Source organism: Mastigoproctus giganteus, chromosome 3, assembly GCF_048544385.1.
Source record: "Mastigoproctus giganteus isolate SK-2022 chromosome 3, ASM4854438v1, whole genome shotgun sequence".
NCBI classification, from domain to species: domain Eukaryota; kingdom Metazoa; phylum Arthropoda; class Arachnida; order Uropygi; family Thelyphonidae; genus Mastigoproctus; species Mastigoproctus giganteus.
Window position 1 is genome coordinate 223,016,644 of NC_143577.1, and position 19,240 is coordinate 223,035,883.

Genomic DNA, 19,240 nt, shown 5'->3' on the forward strand with positions numbered 1-19,240 from the left:
CAATTCTGCACTGCTTATATCTGTGTGACACCATGTCTCTGATATCTCAACAATATCTGCCTTTGATGTCTTGATCAGCACTTCAAATTCATCAACTTTATTTACTATACTTCTAGCATTAGTGTACATGCAAGTACACATGCACTTGTTCTTACTTTAAATTGAATACATTAAAAATTGCATTCATTAAAGTAAAGTTAAAATTTAATACATTAAATTGTTTAGAAAAATTCTTAATCGTCATTGTTAGGCGGATGGCAATGATATCCCTAAATTGTAAAATGTCAATATTATTGCTATTAACAAAATCAGAAAAGCATGGGAACATTTCAGTATTATTTCACCCAAATTCAGTTTTCTAAAGGTCAAGATTATTTTTGAAAGTTTCTGTTTTATCACTGGGTATTAATATATTTGTTCCCTGTCCTTAAAGGCTTAAATTTAAATCATTAAGTTTTGAAATATATCAACAAGGTAGCTAAGTTTTCCAAGCAATTTTTGATTTGTAAACAGTTGAGCAAGATTCTGATCTGTATCTGGTAAAAACAATAAAACTTCACGTTTGAAGCCATGAAGGATCCCATTTAATTAAAAAAGTATAGTGAAAATTCTGCTATTTAAGCTTCTACTTTCAATGCATTAGGGCTTAAAGCCTCAAGCTGCGAAAGAGATTAGACTATGTGTATTTTAGTGCAATTGCATCATTTATACACAGCTAAATATAAATTAGCAAATTTGCAATAGCGGCATCATTTAAGTTACATCTCATATTTTCAATAAAGTTGATAACACTTACTGCAGTTTTCAAAACTTTGTGCAAATCAATTTGCATTTGATTTGCACAAAGCTTCCCTATGTGTAATGCAATGATTAAAAACTATAATAGGAGCAATTTCCTTTACTTTGCCTTTTAAACCTTTATTTTCTCCTGTTAATGCAGCCATCAGTACAAATCGCAACACAGTTGTTCCACATTAGATGATTTGTTTGAAAGAAAATATTTATAACATCAAAAATCTTCTGGCCCATCGTTCTTCCTTCCAAAGCTTTGCAAAATAGAAAATCCTCAAAAATGTCCCCCTCATAGCAGTATCCAACATATACAATAAGTTGAGCAAGGTTTGAATTGTGGATTCATCTAACTGTATTGCAAAAACTGAACTTTCTCTCAATCGATTTAATAAATTGAATTTCATAACTGTAATAATACACTGCCAGACTGTTTCTGGATAGAGGAATGGTATTTAAATCATTACTGTACTTTTCTCCATGCATAATCAAAATAATTTTTATTGCAGCAGGGATAATGCACTGAATTACGAAGCAGAATAAAGCTTGCATGCAACACTTGCTATATACATTTACTGCTACTGCAAGTTTGCACCTTTGGCCTTTAGGCAATACAGTACAGGAAATTTAAGAATTTGTGCTGCTGTAGGAAGCACGAAGTAAGAACTAAAGGGATTAATTGAATAGTACTTCTCAGTACTACTCAGTGTTTGAGTAGTACTGAGAAGTATTAATACATATTGAAAAGTCGCACTAGTCAGCTGTTTTCTTTGTGTCCATAGCCATTGAGCAAATTAAGGTGTATCCCTGATGCAGTAGGGTTCATTCGTATCTCAGACTTAGTTCGAGTAGCAAGGGCTCTACACCTACAATTTTAACAGGTTTTTAGCTTTAATGTTCGCAAAGAATAATATTTATTTTAAAATTTCCATGACCCCTTTAATTTATCTGGCGACCCCTCTGTGGTTCATGCCCCACAGTTTGCACACCACTGGGGTAGGACACCCTGCAACCCCTTATGGAGTCCATGCGAAGACATGTATGGGCTGTATTACAGGCAAAATAGATGGTCCCATGAGATATTAGGCAGGCATTGCTAATGCAAAGCCAACACAGTGTAATTAGTAAAACATATCAGCATTTGTGCAACTATTGCCAATCATGTTTTTTATTATTATTATTATTATCATTAGCCATATGGTGCAAGGAAGCCTTAGGCTTATGCTGCACCAGCCAAAAAATTTTCTGAACTACCCTGAGAGAGAGAGAGAGAGAGAGAGAGAGAGAGAGAGAGAGAGAGAGAGAGAGAGAGAGGGGGGGGATTCATCAAGAAACAGAAGAATGATGATATCCAGCTCAGGACCCTGGGTGTGCCAAGCCCATACTCACCAGATGTGAGCCCCTGGGGTTAATGGAAAAAATAATAACATAAAAAAGGATATCCAACCTCTTAAAACTTTATTATTTCAATGATTTACAGTGCTTGTAGGCAATATAAAATTAGTAAGAAATATACAACACAAGTAATTATTTGATTATATTCTTTCCTGTATTTCTCAATTTTTAGTTAACCAACTATGTATTTGCCTTCTATATGCTTTGAACTTTAGTAACTTCTCTTTGAACAAAATAAAAATTATTGTTACATTCCTTAAAGGATGTATTTATTGCACTACTAGCATTCATTAAAGAAAAACAATATTTAATTTTCAACAGAATGCAATCATAATTTGATACATAATATCTGACTATATTATTGTTAATGTTTAAGCCTGTGCTAATTACATATGAAAACATACTGGGCCAGTACTAATAATAGACTCATATATCAGACGAAATCTGATTATTCCCAAGGTCTGACAATGACTGTACCTAGGGAAAATATCAACAACTTATAACTAACGTTCTATGCTAACAGTACTATATCATCACCAGGATATATATGAATATAAAATGCAAAGTTTCAATCAAGTAAATAAAATAAAATGAGTACATAGCAACAAAAAAAATTTGTATTAATGAAATGTGCTAACCTATAATTAAATTATTATAAATGAAACAAATTAATTTATTAAAAATATTTCATACTGAAAAATTCAGCAGTACACATTCATTCCCAGCTTTTATCTTGTGCACAAACTAAACTTAGCAAAATTCTAGCAATTAAAACTCAGGATTATAAAACACTTTTCTTATTAGGAAATTAAATCTAAATCAGGCCAATATATCAACAACAAAAAAAAGAGTTATCATGCCACCTCAAGAATAAATCCAGCAAAAAAGTAATCAAAGTACAACAAGAATAATATTGCACTCTTGGCAAAGAAAAAGCGTATCACATAAAAAAAATGTGGACAATACTATACTAAACTATAAAATTTATGGAATGTGCCTTCAGTCTCGTGATGAACAGTAAAATTAATTAAAAGCAAAGTTTACTGATATCACAATTCACCTTGCAATCCATGTGGCTTAGTGTTTGAAGAAAGTAAAAACAGATTATGGATTAAAATTTTAAATATTAAATCTCCTTAGAGAAAAGTGCACTTTTTGCATCATTTTGTCAGAATACATTAAAAAGGCTTTATTTTAAACTGACCTGCTAAAGGGTTAGTTTTAAGCCATTTAGAAGTTTTTAATCGATTCTGATGAACTGATGCAAAAGAGATGTCAAATATTTTTAATTTTAATCCATAATTATCACCTCGATTTTAGTTTCTTCATAATAAACTATTCATCGGCAACCTTTTTTCATTATTGATGCCCAACTAGCAGATTAAACCAAAAAGGAAAAAAAGTGCATTGATGTTTTTATTATACAGACACAACTATTATATTTCATCTGATCTCATCATGGTACAATTATTTTAACTGGACACAGAACGTTGATAACATAGCATTTTTAGAGATGAAACAGAAAACAAACTGGAAAAAAAAAAAAAAAAAAATATATATATATATATATATATATATATATATACCTGCTGCAGAATATTTAGGAGAAAACATGTAAAAGTAATAAAATCCAATCTAATCTTCAATGTATTTTTCCAAGGAAAAAACAGAGTACTGTATCACTCATTATTGTTATTTGTTTCTCTATGGTTTCATATACAGCATTTTAGCTTATCGGTCAAATACACAAAAAGGACCCATGGGACACCAGTTTCCAACCCTTGAAATAAAGTGTATGGATTGAGAGGCGAGTGTCAATATAACTAAGGTTTGCTTTTAATTAATTTAGTTGTATATAATATTATCACAACAGTTCCTAGTGTTCTGCAGCCTAATTTTGAATAAACAGTACTGAGTGCATGGTATGGAAATTTAATTAATAATCAGTTGTATTAGCATTAATTGCTATACTTAGTACAGTTATCAAGCTAGACTGGGTGTGGCAATTAATGCTAACACAACTGATTATTAAGGTTATCCAATACACTACACATGTGTGAGCAACTAATTGATGTCATACTGATAACCAGCATCAACCAGAGTTTAGACCTTTGTTAAAAAAGTTCCTCTAAAACTTTCCTCATAAAAGTGGTGTGCTGGGTTAGATCATACATAAAAACAAGCAACTATACATAAAAATTAAAATACTATATAGTGAAAACCCTATAGAAAAGAATAATGCCTTGATGATTTTTGATCTTTTGCCAAAGCAGAAGGTAATGATTTGTGGAAGCCATTTCAAAGTATTTAAAGACCCTATCACAGAAGTCAGCCTAGACATTCAGTATTTAATAAGAATGGCTGCCTAAATAGAAAGAACTTATTAAAATATTACAATTAAGATGTTAGAAAGTGATTACTGCAGAGGAACAGGGGGTCTGCAATGAAAAACTATAATTTCACCTTATCAACTAAACAATTAATAGCTGCATCACAGCATATTATGCAGCACTACTCTTAGATAAACACTTATATAGTAATAAAATATATTATAGAGAAAAAGTTTCAGAACCTTTGAACAGTTGCTGAAGGATGCAGTGTTTGTGCATATCTTCATGCCTGGAGACATGTGTGGATATGTAGTCAATGACTGGTTTTGGCATGCACACGCAGTCAATTTGTGGAGGCCCTCACTACCTCACTGTAGTGAGTTGCAAATTAAAAAATACTGACACATGCAGTAAGTAAACAACCCACTCAGACTGCATACACATCTACATTTCCCAGCCGGCGCCTCCGTAGCCAGGTGGGCAGGAGCAGCAGAGCGTAGCACACGCTTCTTGATTAGACCGGGGTTCAAGCCCGTGACCACCAAATACGGAGGAGCAATATGGCCTTGGTTGCTAATGCTCCTAAAAACCAAATAACAACAACAACATTTCCCAGCCTCCACAAACTAAATGTGTACACCAAAAGTAATTATTAGCTATGTATATCAGGGGTGTCAAATTCAGAAGTGTTGTGGATTACACAAGTTCTCTGGAAGCTTGCACAGCATGTTAGTATGCACACAGCACACTAGTGGCATTACTGAGAGTATTATGTTAAAAGTAATTCATATATTTCAAACAAAAATAGGTGATCTCGTAACCAACATTTATGAAGGCTTATAAGTTATGAATTTTATTGAAATCTTATATTAGTTTATCTCCTTTATGTATTACCATTTACCATTATTTTCATATAGGTTTAACTTTTTAAATTGTGAGAGATAACATAATATGCTGTGATGCAGCTATTAACTTTTTAAATTGTGAGAGATAACATCACTTGGGAAGCCATGCTACGAACATCAGAGGGTTGCCTGCAGACATGCATGATGTATATCCATACATACCCCCACATATACAGACATGACGATGCACAGGGGCAATGCATTCTTCAGGAACTATTTCAAATGTTCTGAATTTTTTTGGCTGTACTACATATATCTAAAATCAGAATGTTACTATGTCTGCATAAAATAATGAACTGCTGTCAGTTTATCCCTCCAGGAAAGAGCTAACAGGACCCCAGATTCCACGTATCTGTAATCAGCTTGAAAACAAAATACAAAATAGAACACTCAAGAATAATACATGTAGAAAGCAGTTAACATGTGTAACGTATGCATCAGTGATGCATATGATGAACTAGAACAGCAGTCCGACATCCACTCCAAGCCCTGTACGTATTGGAGATTACGTACTTTGTCTTAAAAATTATATTTATTTATACTGCCTGTTAAGATAGGCATTGCTAACAAAATATTTTATCGTGGAACAATTATCTTTCTATAATAGTTGAAACTGATCATTTGTCCAAAGAAGCAAAGAAAGAAGCATAAAAAAAGATTTTAAAAATATATTTATGTTTTTTTTTCCAATTTGCCAATTTATATTAGCAATAATTAAACAATGTGAAACTGGAGAAATTTAAAACTTTGTGTTTTACAAATTATGTTAAAAGTTCAAATTAGAATATTTTGTTCCACCTAAGGCCAACTCAAGTGTAGAAGGCATTTGAGTTGATCTGAATAACTTTCAACCTTCAACAATCTATAACAATTTTCATAAGAATAAGAAACATACAATACTATATGATCAAATTATTTGCCAAATAGGTACAAGAAATGGTCCATTTCTGAATGCCAGATGCTTACAGTACTTGAAATGAATGCCTAACATCACAGGCAGCTTTTCTGACCTTGGAATTTTGCCTTTGAGGGACAAACTTGATATCCACTGCTCTTAAACTTAACATTCCAAATATAACATTTCAGAATATGCAACTCATTTTCAGATAACTAAGCAGTGTAATTACTTTGGTGGAGATTTATGAGCCACAAGAGAGTTTTGTGAATTCCTTTGTTAAGAAAACTTCATTACTTGCACCTGACACAGCCCCAAAACTATGAAATCCTATATGTAATGATTTATAATAATAAATTAAATCTTTCAAAATGCAACAGTAGTACATTTTGAAAGATTTAATATATTCCACCTTTTTCTTGATATAACAGGTAAAAGAATCTAACAATATACTTAACAAATAAATTTTTAGAAATTACATCAAATTAAGTAAGACCAGAAAATTTTTAAGCAATCACATCAAATTAAGTAATTATTTAATAACATGAAATCATAGAATGATTATTTTGATTTTCGCAATCTCAAGGTAGGACTATTTTCTGCATTGGTCTCCAGCAAGTTCTAGAGGTACCTAGAAGTAGGCATATTTTTTCACCCTGTACCAACAATATCAAGAGAGACCTTATGGGTTCTCAATGTTCCCATTACTAGATAAAGGCTGCCCTTCCTTATTGTATCAATATTCTTATATAAACGCCTCCCCACCATTTAAAGAGGGAAAAAAGATAAAAACAGATTCCCTATTTGTATATAGAGGAAAATGTAATTCATTTTTAAGAAATATTTATCAGGTGTTAAAAATCAAAAATTCTAAACATCATATGCCATGACTGAATTCTAAATATTGTATGTTCACACCATATCTATTTGTTAAATCAAAATAATATATTCCTTGAAGCAGCATGTGGTTATTGCAAAATTTCATTTTTTTTATGTGCTGTGTAATTTCCTCAGATTTTTACTCAAAAAAGCTTTTGTACAGCAAAAGGCAAGAAACCCAATTATAATAAACCACAGAGATTACACTGACATAATTAGAAAATATTTCCAATATGATATTCCTTTCTCTTAAAATTATGATATGAAGGTTAATCCAAATAATCCCTACAATATCAAGAGGAGAAAGATAACAAATAATATATTTTTTTCTTTTATAACAAAACAAGCAAAATAAAGACAAACAGGCACCATAAAATCAGCAACAAAAATAACCATTATCTCCTAGGTTATTATACAAAATATAAAAAAATTAAAAATATATTTCTTTATGATTCTTTTTTATCAATCACTATTCATAATCTACTAAATAAAAGATTTAGTAGTAAAAAAATTTTACATCAGTGACATAAATGGATTAAAATCTGTCAAATTCACTGGAGGCGCACCTTCTTGGGAGGTGGTCGGAATATTGCCCCTATTTTGATCTGAAACTATATTTGAGACTACAGACTGACCTGGCTGACTGCCACTCTGAAGTCTTTGTTCCATATATGCCATCTGATACTTTTGTGCTGCCACACCAAGTTGCTGTAATGCAACTGCAGCATGATTATGCAGAGAATCCTGATGGGAGGAATCAAGATTGTATATCAAAGGTGCCGTGGTAGTACCACTTGGCATTGTCGAACCTGGCGGTTGCAGTTCTACCATTTGTTGGCAATTCTGGTTTTCTACATCAGACACATTATTTTTTCTTCCAGGATATACCACCGGATCAAAGTTTTGTCGCCTTGGTTTTCTTGGCCTATACGGCCCTTTAGCAGTAGCATTTTCTCCATGGTGTTTACGAAAATGTTCTTTGAGCTTGTCCCGTCTTGAACTACAATAATCACACTGATCACACTTAAATGGCTTGTCGTTGAGGTGAATGCGCTCGTGCCTAACTAAATGGCTCTTCTCAATAAATCCTCTTCCACAAACACTACATATGTGAGACCGAACTGCAGTGTGAGTTCGTTGATGTGCTGCCAACTGGCTTTTTTTGGGAGTGCTATATCTGCAGTTTGGGAATTGACATCGATACACATCACCTGAATGAATACGTTTATGGGACAGCAAATGTGACTGATATTTAGTACTAAAACCACAGATGTCACACAGAAATGGTCGATCATCACTATGGGTTGCCAAATGCTGGTCTAAACTTGTCTTGAGTGTAAAGCGACGATCACAATGGTCACACTGGTACGGTTTTTCACCAGTATGGCAACGCATGTGGGCTTCTAAATTGGCTTTTGTGCGACACCTATGATCACATTCCTCACACCTGTATGGCCTCTCATCTGTGTGTCTCATTTGATGTGACAAAAGAAATTGAATTCGTTCACAAGTATAGTCACAATGATCACAATGAAATGGAGGACCTTGAAAGTGTACTTTCATATGGGTATAATATTCTCTATTCCATTTGCAAGTAAATTCACATATTTTACATTTATATGTAACATCTTTTGCATGTACTCTTGATACATGCTGTTCAAGACGAATAGGACTATGACCTGTATAAGAACAATTCAAGCATTTAACACCTTCCTTCCAGCTTACTGTCTGCAAACCTTGATCTTCATCTGAAGCCAAACTTTCTTCACTCTCACTTCCTCCAAATGCATCTTCCTCCTCTTCATCTTCTTCCTCATCACCTTGTGATTCACTCTCACTTAAATAGCGCCGTTTTGGTGGTCGTCCAACTGGTCTTTTATAAAGTTGCTTTAAACCCAGCACTGGTATAGTCTTACGAAGGTGTCCTACTTTTCTCTTTGATCTTCTTGCCATTATTGATATCAGTCTTTGGGCTGCAATTTAAAATGAAACTGATTAGTTGGTTATCAAAGAACTATGCAAAAACAATTCAGAGTATATTAATTTATTTATACTAAATTATCTTTTAACTTTATATTTTCAACAATTTTTAAGTACTGATAACCATTAATCATGGCAAAAATTAATAATTCAAAATCATGGCTATTATAAACCTTATTATTTTATTCTTTCAGTAACATCCAAAGAATGGAATAACTAACACCTGAGAATTCATGGATATCCATAAAACACTGTTTCAATAATCAATCAGTAATAATCAGAATTACTGATTGATTATTAAAACAGTAACAATCAATCAGAATTACTGCTAAAGTTTCCCACAATGGGTTTATATTTTTATATAAATTTTTAAAACCATTTTTAACATTTAATAATGATCAATTCTTTAAAAAAGCACTGTGTGTACCCTGTAAGCATGAAAGAAGTTTTATTTTATGTGTAAACATCCTTGGCATGGACAAGGTTAAAGGGTTTTAGGAATGAAAAGAATCCGAACACATTTAACATTTTAAAGCATTTATTTTTTTTTCAACAGTTTTATCAATTTGAGGTTGCAATACATGTTCAACAGGTAATTTACTTACAATGGGTTTGATAGCCAAAATATGATATGTACACCTGAGATTGTAAAGAGTGGAGTTTGATATTACCAGAGACTTTTGCAGTAGAAACGGACATGAACTGATTTATCATAGCTATCGTTGCGTTCATACATAATATTGTCAAAATGGAGTGAAACGCTTAGACTGAAGTACAGTTCAAATACAATCCACAAGTTTATTTATTAAAATGAATTGCACATTACAGCATCTTCATTAACTAGTGTTGCCTTTTCCATAAAATGAAGAGCTTCTGCTTGCTTGTCAGGGATATCCAAACTGTCAACTATGTGGTACTACACTCAGAGTAGTGGAAAATGAAAAAGACCTGGGAGTTTTGTGCAGTAAGATATGAAGTTCTCTGAGCAGTGCAGACAGGCTGCCAGGGCAGCTCTTGGGGTTTAGCTCTTAGGAATTTTGCTAGTGGGGATAAGGAGGTGATTATCCCTTTGTATAAGGCAATGGTCAGGCCACACCTTGAGCAGTACATACAGGTCTGGAGGCCTCATTTTAGGAAGGATGCAGAGCTACTGGAATGAGTACGGAGAAGGGCAACGAGACTGGTGAGGGAAACAACAGGGTGCTCTTACCAAGAAAGGCTTCAGTTCTGCAAATTGCAGCATCCACAAACGCTGCAAATATTCATCATAGGATGAACACCTACAAGGTGATCTGAATGAGGTGTCTAAGGCTTTGAATGGTTCGAGCAAGCTCGGTACTAATGGGATTCTTCCTCTCGTTCAGATTACACACACACAAGGGAGGAATAAATTCAAGCTGAGGAAGGACGATTGCAGAGTAGATGTGCAGAAGTTTGCCTTTATCCAGCGAGTGGTTAACTGCTGGAACAAACTTCTATCTCTTGTTGTGGAAGTTGATAGCGTAAATAAATTCTAGGGAAAATTAGACAAACTAGTGGAGGGTATGGGAAGATTTTTTTTTTTTTTTTTTTGCTAATGCTGTATAAGCTTGCTTTCTTGCATCATATGCCACTACTAATTCTAAAGCTAAGATATATGAAGTAAGCATCTTGTTGTTTTATAGATAGAGAGACATGATGCTTTATACAGTAAATTTTCCTTCATATATCTTTTGGCATCTGCAATGGGTGGCTGTCCTCCTAATAAGGTACCAGTAATGCTAATGCAGCCAAAAAGGTGACACAGCCAGCTTGCCATTTGGAGCAGATTATCAAGTTTGACTGTCACCAAATGATGGGACAATTATCTTTTGTGTATAATGCAGGAATATCACAAGATATCAGTGCCCACACCCGAAGAACTCCACAGAAATAAGAGACCTTTATGAAAACTATTAATCTCAAACAATAACCAGATAATCTGGCCCGAGCTGGTGCTAGAAATACAAAGGATGAACACAGGAGGACTGGAAGCAAATTGTGTGGTCCGATGAGTCCCAATATACACTTTTCGATGGAAGCGTGTGTATATGGAGAAAGCTACATGAGGCATTGGAACTATCCTGTTGTGTACCAACAATATAGGCTGCCAGAGGAAGAGTGATGATATGGAGGTTTCCAAGGCATATCCTTCATCCCTTGATCCCACCAGAGGGCATGATGATATGCACACCAGAGCATATCTGAACATCACTGCATTGTAGATTCACCTGATAATGTTGCATGTTCACCCCTATATAGGAATACTTTCAACATGACACTGCAATCACCCTCTGTGCCAAATGTGTGAAAGATTGGTTTGAGGAATATGCAAGCATCTGCCCTGGTCAATTCACTACCCAAAATCACAATCCTATTGAGCATCTGTGGGATGAAGTGAAAAGGCATGTTCATCAGAAAAATCTGCCCATATAATTCCAGGAATTTTGAACAGTTTTGTCACATGAATAGTAATATTCCTTGTCAACACCCTGTTGACTCTCTCCTACGGTGTTTAGCAGCCATGCTTCTAATAAAGTGACCAGCAAAGCAGCCACCATAATTGCATGGTCAAGAACAAGGATACAGAAATACATGCACTTTGAATGACCATAGTTCAAGCCCACATGATTACTAAAGAAGGTAATCTCCTTACATCTTTCTAGCTTGTGAACCCCCTCTTACCTTATATGGTCATTCCGGAGTATACACAGAAAATTTTAATGTATATGAATTGTTACAAGAAAACAGACAGGGCAACACAAATAAGATAGGTTTCATTGTTACTATTTGTAAACTTTGGCATTTCTTGATGATCCCATGACTCAATCTTTTGTACCTAACTATAACAATTGTTACAATAAGTTATAATAAACAATGTCTTGTTCAAAAAAGCCATTTTATTTAGTAAGGTATGATTTGTATCATCCTGTACAAAATAATAATTATTACTAATAAAAATAATTAATTGATATTTATCAGTGTCATTGGTCACACAGTTGACAACAGCAAGTTCTTTGAGTATGATCTTTACTAATTCCAAGTATATTAGGGCACATTTACCTTATGGCCTCTGTAGCCGAGTGGTCAGGAGCAGGAGTGCAGTAGCGCACGCTCTTTGAGTAGACAGGGGTTCACGCCCCTGACTGCTAAATACGGTCAATCTGCCAACCTGCACTGGACCAGCGTGGCAGATTATGGTCCATTTCCCTCAGCATGAATTGTTGAGGAGGCTTCCATCCTGCAGTGGGTTGATAATGGCTGCAGTTTACCTTTACCTTACCTTACATTACCTTCACTTTTTGAATAGGCTTTTTCAACACATTCATCACTGAAGAAAACCTGACACCTCTATGGAAGTGTGTTAAAGTGCAACAGCAGTGCTTTTTGAATGAGGCCAGAGGTTAAATAATTTTTAATTTTTAAATGCAAGTTTAATTTTATATTATATACAAATAATTTGAAAACCAATACAAAACAAGTGTAATGACCATTAGAATTATGAAATAATAAAATTAGATATCAGTGTTTTTAAGGTCAACTACATATACAGTTGAATTAAAATTATATAATTGAGACATATATAAGTTGCAATTTCATCATATGTCCTTCTCCTACATTCATATTAATTGTCTGCTTTTCTAGATCTAAGTTCTGCTGTTTTCTTACAGCATGAAAATCTTTCTTCTGAACATTGTTTATCTTCATCACAAGCTGGCATCACTTTCTCACAATTATCCATGCATTGTACAGTGTCTAAAATATTTTCTTCGTTATCCATTTCATGAATATTTAGATTTAATATTTCTTCATTGCTTCTACTGATTTCCAAAAGGACACTTGAAGTTTCTACCACAGTAGTATCATAACAGCAATCACACAGTTCCTTTGTATCTGTTAGGGAAGTATCACTTATGGATTCTTCATGGGTACTTAAAGATAAATTTGATGATATTGCAGTTGAATAAGAAATGGATTCCACTGCATGAAACACTTGTATATTGTGGTTCATTCAAACATGTATGCTCATGCACTCTGGTGCTTGACCACCTAGCTACGTTAGGCGTCCGAATTTCTCATGTCATTGACAAGATTCGAACTCAGACAGTTTCCATCCAATATGACAGGATATTAATTAGAAACACTGTGTTACCAACAAAGGTCAATTGCATTAATGTATTATAACAGCTTGTATTAATACCATCGTGAAATAAAACATAAAATACTAATTTTCTGATTCCTTCTAATAATTTGTCAAATCCTACCTTTCTTTAAATTTATTCAACTATCCACTTCCGACAACACCAGGTGGAAGTTATTCCAAACAATCAGTTACTCTCTGACTGAAAATATATTCCTGCACATCTAACACAATTATCCTTTTCCAATTTAAAATCATTTACCCTTATGCACACTGTCTAGTCTAACAACCTTTTCTAAGTTACAATCCACTTTAAAAATATAGTCTCATGATCAACCAATTACAATTTTTTTTTGACAAATGTATATGCTTGTTATAGAATTATAATATTTTTTATTTTTATTATAAAAAATACATTGGGTAGGTATATAAAAATTTGAAGTAAACTTGAAAACTAAATCAGGTACATAAATAAAGAGATTTCCAGCACGGGAATATTTGGTCATAAGTGTTTTATAAGCAAAAAAAGTAGTATTGTCTACTACTTTTTTTTGAGGACTATTATTAAGTCCTCTATTATTATTAATAGAGGACTATTATTAAGTACTGTGATTTATTTTTATTTTATTTTTTTTGTCATTCATATAAATTAAAATAAATTTTCTGTTTTATATTCTGGAATGGTCACATTGGATCAGAGAAGTTCACAAGAGAGAGAGAGAGAGAGAGAATAGCAATCACACAGAGTTGAACCAGGCCAACTGAAATGTGTACAGATGTATCCTCACTTTTGACCACATGGCTATGGCAACCCTGATAATGATGTATAATGGCAAGTCTAGCTTCAGAGAAGGTTTTAGTTAAAAAATTGTCAGTAAAAATAAAATAAATCTGCTGTAGTGAGTTCAATTTATTTTTTGGTTATCACCAATATCACCACCAAGTTGTTGAAAAATCATGTGTTTTTATCCAACTTGTAACTAAACAAGAGGAAAGGGGGGGGTGGTACTTTAATAATTAAAAGGTAACATTAGTTCCTAAGCTTGAAGAAATATCTCAGAATAAATTACAACTAATCCTTTATTACAAATTAGCCAATAATACTGTGGTAAATGAACTTAACAGTTCATAATTAACTGAGAAGTACTTAAAGTAACTTTACTTTAAGTACTATTTGACACTATAATTTGTGTTTACAACACAATATATAGTGTTGTAATAAATTATAATAACATTATAATTTATTACAACACTGCTTAGCTTTATCAAATGTGACCAATAATAAAGAGCTACAATGCAATATTAAGGCCACCATAGCTGAGGGGGTCAGGTGTGAGGGTACATAAGTACACGTGCTTTGGGTTGCCGGGGTTCAAACCCATGACTGCTAAATACAGTGAGGTGTCTTGTATTCTTTCGATCTTGTGAACTTCTCTGACCGTGTGGTCGTCCCAGAATATAAACAGAAAAAATAGTGGATATTCAAGAACAACATCATAATGCTACACTACGATTGTACTATAGGATGCCATTAGTTGACTCTCTGACCAACCACTATTAAACGTTGATGATGGCACTTGGTTGTCAACACTATAGAGTAATATTTAATATTAAATAAATAATGCTATATTCTTTATTAAATGTAACATAGCCTAAAAGTTACAAGTGAAAGACTCAATGTCCCTCACAGCAAGAAGCCAGTAGTTCATTAATATACAAGTGTATTTTAATGATATTTACAAAAACTTTGATTGATATTAATTTTTGATGGAATGTTTGGGCTGTATTTTACATGTGGGTATATTTTAATTTCTATGCACTGTGATCGCCAAAATATCCATGCCTGACAATAGACCAGTCAATCAGTTTCAACCATTTCTTGCCCTTTCTCTAAATTAACATAATTGCATCACTTGTCTGAGGGAGTGAGTGAATGTATATCTTAACATTATATTTGAGTCTGCTGCCATGTTTACATTATATTAATATTTCTGTTTATAAGTAGCTACACTCTATAAAATATCCTAACTGCTACTCAAATAATTTAAAAAATAATAAATAAAATAAGAACATACTAAACACAGATATACACAGAGTGATCACTGAAATGACCATCCCAATGAAAACTGAATGCGACCCATTGACCATGTGAGGTATAAGAGTGCGCAGTTAGTCGACCTACGTAGCATAGATAAGGAGTCAGTGGTTCAGTAGGTAGTAAAATTCCGAGCATAATGGGTAAAACGAAAGATTTATCAGACTTTGACAAAGACAGATTGTGGGAGCTTGATGAGCTGGTGACTCGATTTCCCAAACGGCTGAACTGGTGGGGTGTTCGAGAGCCGCCGTTGTTAAAGTGTACCAGGACTAGCTTAAAAGTGGTCAAACAATGACCCAACGGCAAAACTGCAAAGGTCAGCGAAAGGTTGATGTTACAAGTGAGTGCCAGGTCCGATGACTCATACAGGCGAACAGGCACAGCACTGTTTAAGATTTGACTACCCAATACAACATGTGCAAACCCAGAACAATATATGCCATGACCATGCATCACACGCTCGCACGTATGGGCTATACCAACAGATGATCCCTACAGCATCCTTTCCTAACCAAGGTTCATTGGCGTAAAAGACTCGGCTGGTGCAAAGAGCATGCAAGTAGGACATTAGAAGACTGGAAGAAGGTGTGCTGGCTGGATGAGTCATGTTATTTACTCCACACCATGGATGGTCGTGTATGGATTTGGTGTCAACAACATGAGGCTCTTCATCCATCATGCATGGTATCAAAAGTGCAGGCCGGTGGAAGCGGTTGTATGGTATAGGGCATGTTTCAATAGCAGGAACTTGGTCCCTGGTGCACGTGGAACAATGTATCACTAGTCTCCACTATCGTCAACTGCTTGCTGACTGTGTACACCCCACTATGTTACACTTTTTCCTGAATGGCAATGGTGTCTTCGAAGATGATAATGCGCCGAGCCATCAGGCACTTGATGTGCAGGAATGGTTTGAGGAACACAGTTCTGACTTCCAGCATATCGATTGGCCTCTGAACTCCCCCGATATTAGTCCCATGCAGCACTTGTGGGACACTATGGTATGGCATATCAGGCGTATGGATACACCAATCACCTGCATTGCTAGCTGCATTACACACAGCTTGGTTGGCCATACCACCTGGACGCTTCCGACATCTTGTTGAATCAATGCCACATCGGATAGCTGCTGTACTGAGGGCAAAAGGAGGACCTATGAAGTACATTTAGGTAGGTAGTCATAATTCAGTGATCACTCAGTGTATGTAAATATTGTTAGTTATGCATAATTAATAGCTTCCTGAATTTATATATGTTTGCATAATACTTGTATAATGCAGTACGTATTTGCATATTAAATTTACTTCCAGTTACAGGGAATTAACAGGGAAACTCATGTTTTCATTTACCCTTTCTCCCCACTTGTGTTCAACGAGTACAGAATGCTACAATATACAAAGCAACTTATAATTCTAACTATTTTAATAATAACTAAAATGTTCCACTTCATTTTTGGGATAACTAATATTTAATGTAATGAAAATAAATTTAAACAAAACAGGTGTTTCAAAAAATTTGTAAAGTCTAAGTATTTAATGAAATTAGTACTTCCACTATCAATAATGAACTTCTTGATGCTATGGGTGTATTTTGCCAATCTCAATTTTCCTATATAATGTGCACAAATTGTTTAAACAAAATTAAACAAAATTTGATGCTAAAAAACAAAAAATAATGAATCTTAAATACTTACTCATTCTAAATTTAAGTGGATGATTTGCACTTCGTGCTCTGTTAGCAAATATTTTGGTGCCTGTCTCAGCAATGCCAACATCACTACTTTTGCTTGATCGAGCACCCGAAGACTGCTCTTCTGTATCCATTACAAAGTCGCATACTTGTTCTTTCTTTATGGGTGCTACTGTTACTGGTCCACATACACCTTCTTCAGTATTAGAGGAAACAGGAAGCTGCTGAAGTCCTCCAATTGCAGCAGACACTGCTATATTCATAAAACTGTCACTGTCAATATTTAACTTTGAATCACTATATTGCAATTTCAAATCTTTATAAATAGCAGAATATGCTGGAAGTTCCATCTTATGTTCCTCAAGGCAAGACAAAAAAAAGTATAGACAACTGGAGTTTTGCTGATATAACTGCTCATTTGCTAGATGCTCTTCAATGCATCCAGTTTCAAGAGCTTTCCAGTCTACAAAAGTAAGAAGTGTTCTTATCTCATTTTTTCTGTTTGTTAAATCAGTAGATACCCAACGTGCAATGAATTTCAAAAGGTTTGATTGAGGAATAGAAATGCTCTTATCAGAAAGAAATTCTTCAAGTTTTTGCAAGGCATATTGCAAAACCTCCTCTTGCTCCAGTACTTCTTTGATATGTGTTTGAATGTAATGGGTAGAATTTTTAAGAAGCCCTGGAATATTATACTTTGCAGCCATCTCTCGGACCGTAAGACAATTAGATACATCAATATATTTATCAAGATATTCAGCACAGTAGTGCTTCAGTTTGGCAACCAAAAAATGATTTGCAAGTCGAAGAAGATCAACCACATTATTCTGATCAACAACTACATTACCAGTATACATATAAGTCAGAAGTAACTGGAAGGCTTCCGTATTCTGGCATGTTATGCTTAATTTTTCTCTTAAAGTCTTGTGCATTTTTAAAACAGAATCAAAATATGGGCTACATGCTGCCAAAACGTTACGATGGGCGCGAAAGTATCGTCCTTGAACGTGTAAAATTATGTCACAAAACCGACCTGCCTCACGTTGTGTGTTTAATTTCTCCAAAATATTATGTCCCTGATGATTTTCGACGAAACTAATAGAACTTGAGGGTAATAATACTGGGGCAGCCATTGCAAATGTTTCTTTTAATATTTATTTCAAATATTTATTTAACACCTTTTATTTCCTTACACAGGAAAGAACCTTTCAAATAAGTTAATTTTTATAAATACAGGCCACGTGTTATTTTATTTTATTTTTTTTATTTTTTCCTAGTACGCCACACTGTTTACATTTTAAATCCCCGCAAATCAAACTTCCTCTCACTGGTTATGCTTTGCTCTAGAGGGAGAATCTCTTAATCTACTTTTGTAAAATTTCAATCAATTCTCATTTCGTTTAAAATTGCAATTATCAAGGCACAGTTTCTTGTATATACAAAAAATACGAAGAATCCATTGTCTATTATAATGGAGTGGATATAATGAAGCGTAAATTTACCTTTTTATTTCAATAATCATTATATTCGTTACCGCACCCCTACATTTACTTCATGACTGTAGCCCTCTGACGGGAAAATATTTGAATCCGAGTAATTATTTCAGATATCATGTTCTTTTTCATAAACACAGTTGCTTCACTATCTTCTGGGAGGGAATGGAAAAAAAGAAAGAAAGATTTTAAAAATGCAATAATGCAATCCAACGTTGTGTTGCAGTAGATTTAGCTTAGCGCTAATATCAACATTATATATATTATACAGGAACACTTCGCATAGAGCGATTTCGAACATCGCGGATTTCGCTATAGCGCGGTTTACAAATTGAAAAAAAAAAAAAATTAACTGCGTTACGCACCAATACATTTGATATAATACCTTATAAGGTATTATAATGCCAGCACGTAGGCCAATGCGTTATGGATTCAAGGCCATTCTGACTGTTGTCGAAACTCCCATTATATACGGACTCTGCTAGCATTCATACATTAGTAAACACTCCAGATTCCGAGCGGTAAGGTCGTTGATTGTGCGTATCTGGTGGGTATGGGCTTGGCAAACCCGGGGTCCTGAGCTGGATATCATCATCCTTCTCTTTCTTGGTGATTCCTCTCTCTCTCT

At 34.3% G+C, this 19,240-nt stretch overlaps 1 protein-coding gene across 1 annotated transcript; it reads right to left on the reverse strand.

Moving 5' to 3' along the window:
• Positions 1–7,706: 7,706 nt before the first annotated feature.
• Positions 7,707–18,252, reverse strand: LOC150088782 (uncharacterized). Its single transcript, XM_090370323.1, has 2 exons — positions 17,124–18,252; positions 7,707–9,166 (listed from the first exon to the last, which is right to left on the reverse strand). Exons 1-2 carry the CDS (start codon positions 18,250–18,252, stop codon positions 7,707–7,709), a joined length of 2,589 nt encoding a protein of 862 aa, XP_090226449.1.
• Positions 18,253–19,240: the final 988 nt, after the last annotated feature.

Bases quoted from the DNA above. Each gene is read 5' to 3' on its own strand.
- LOC150088782 (XM_090370323.1), bottom strand. From the start codon at position 18,252: ATGGCTGCCCCAGTATTATTACCCTCAAGTTCTATTAGTTTCGTCGAA. The intron at 9,167-17,123 runs GTAAGTATTTAA...TTTAAATTGCAG, and splicing joins TCCACTTAAATTTAGAATGA to CCCAAAGACTGATATCAATA.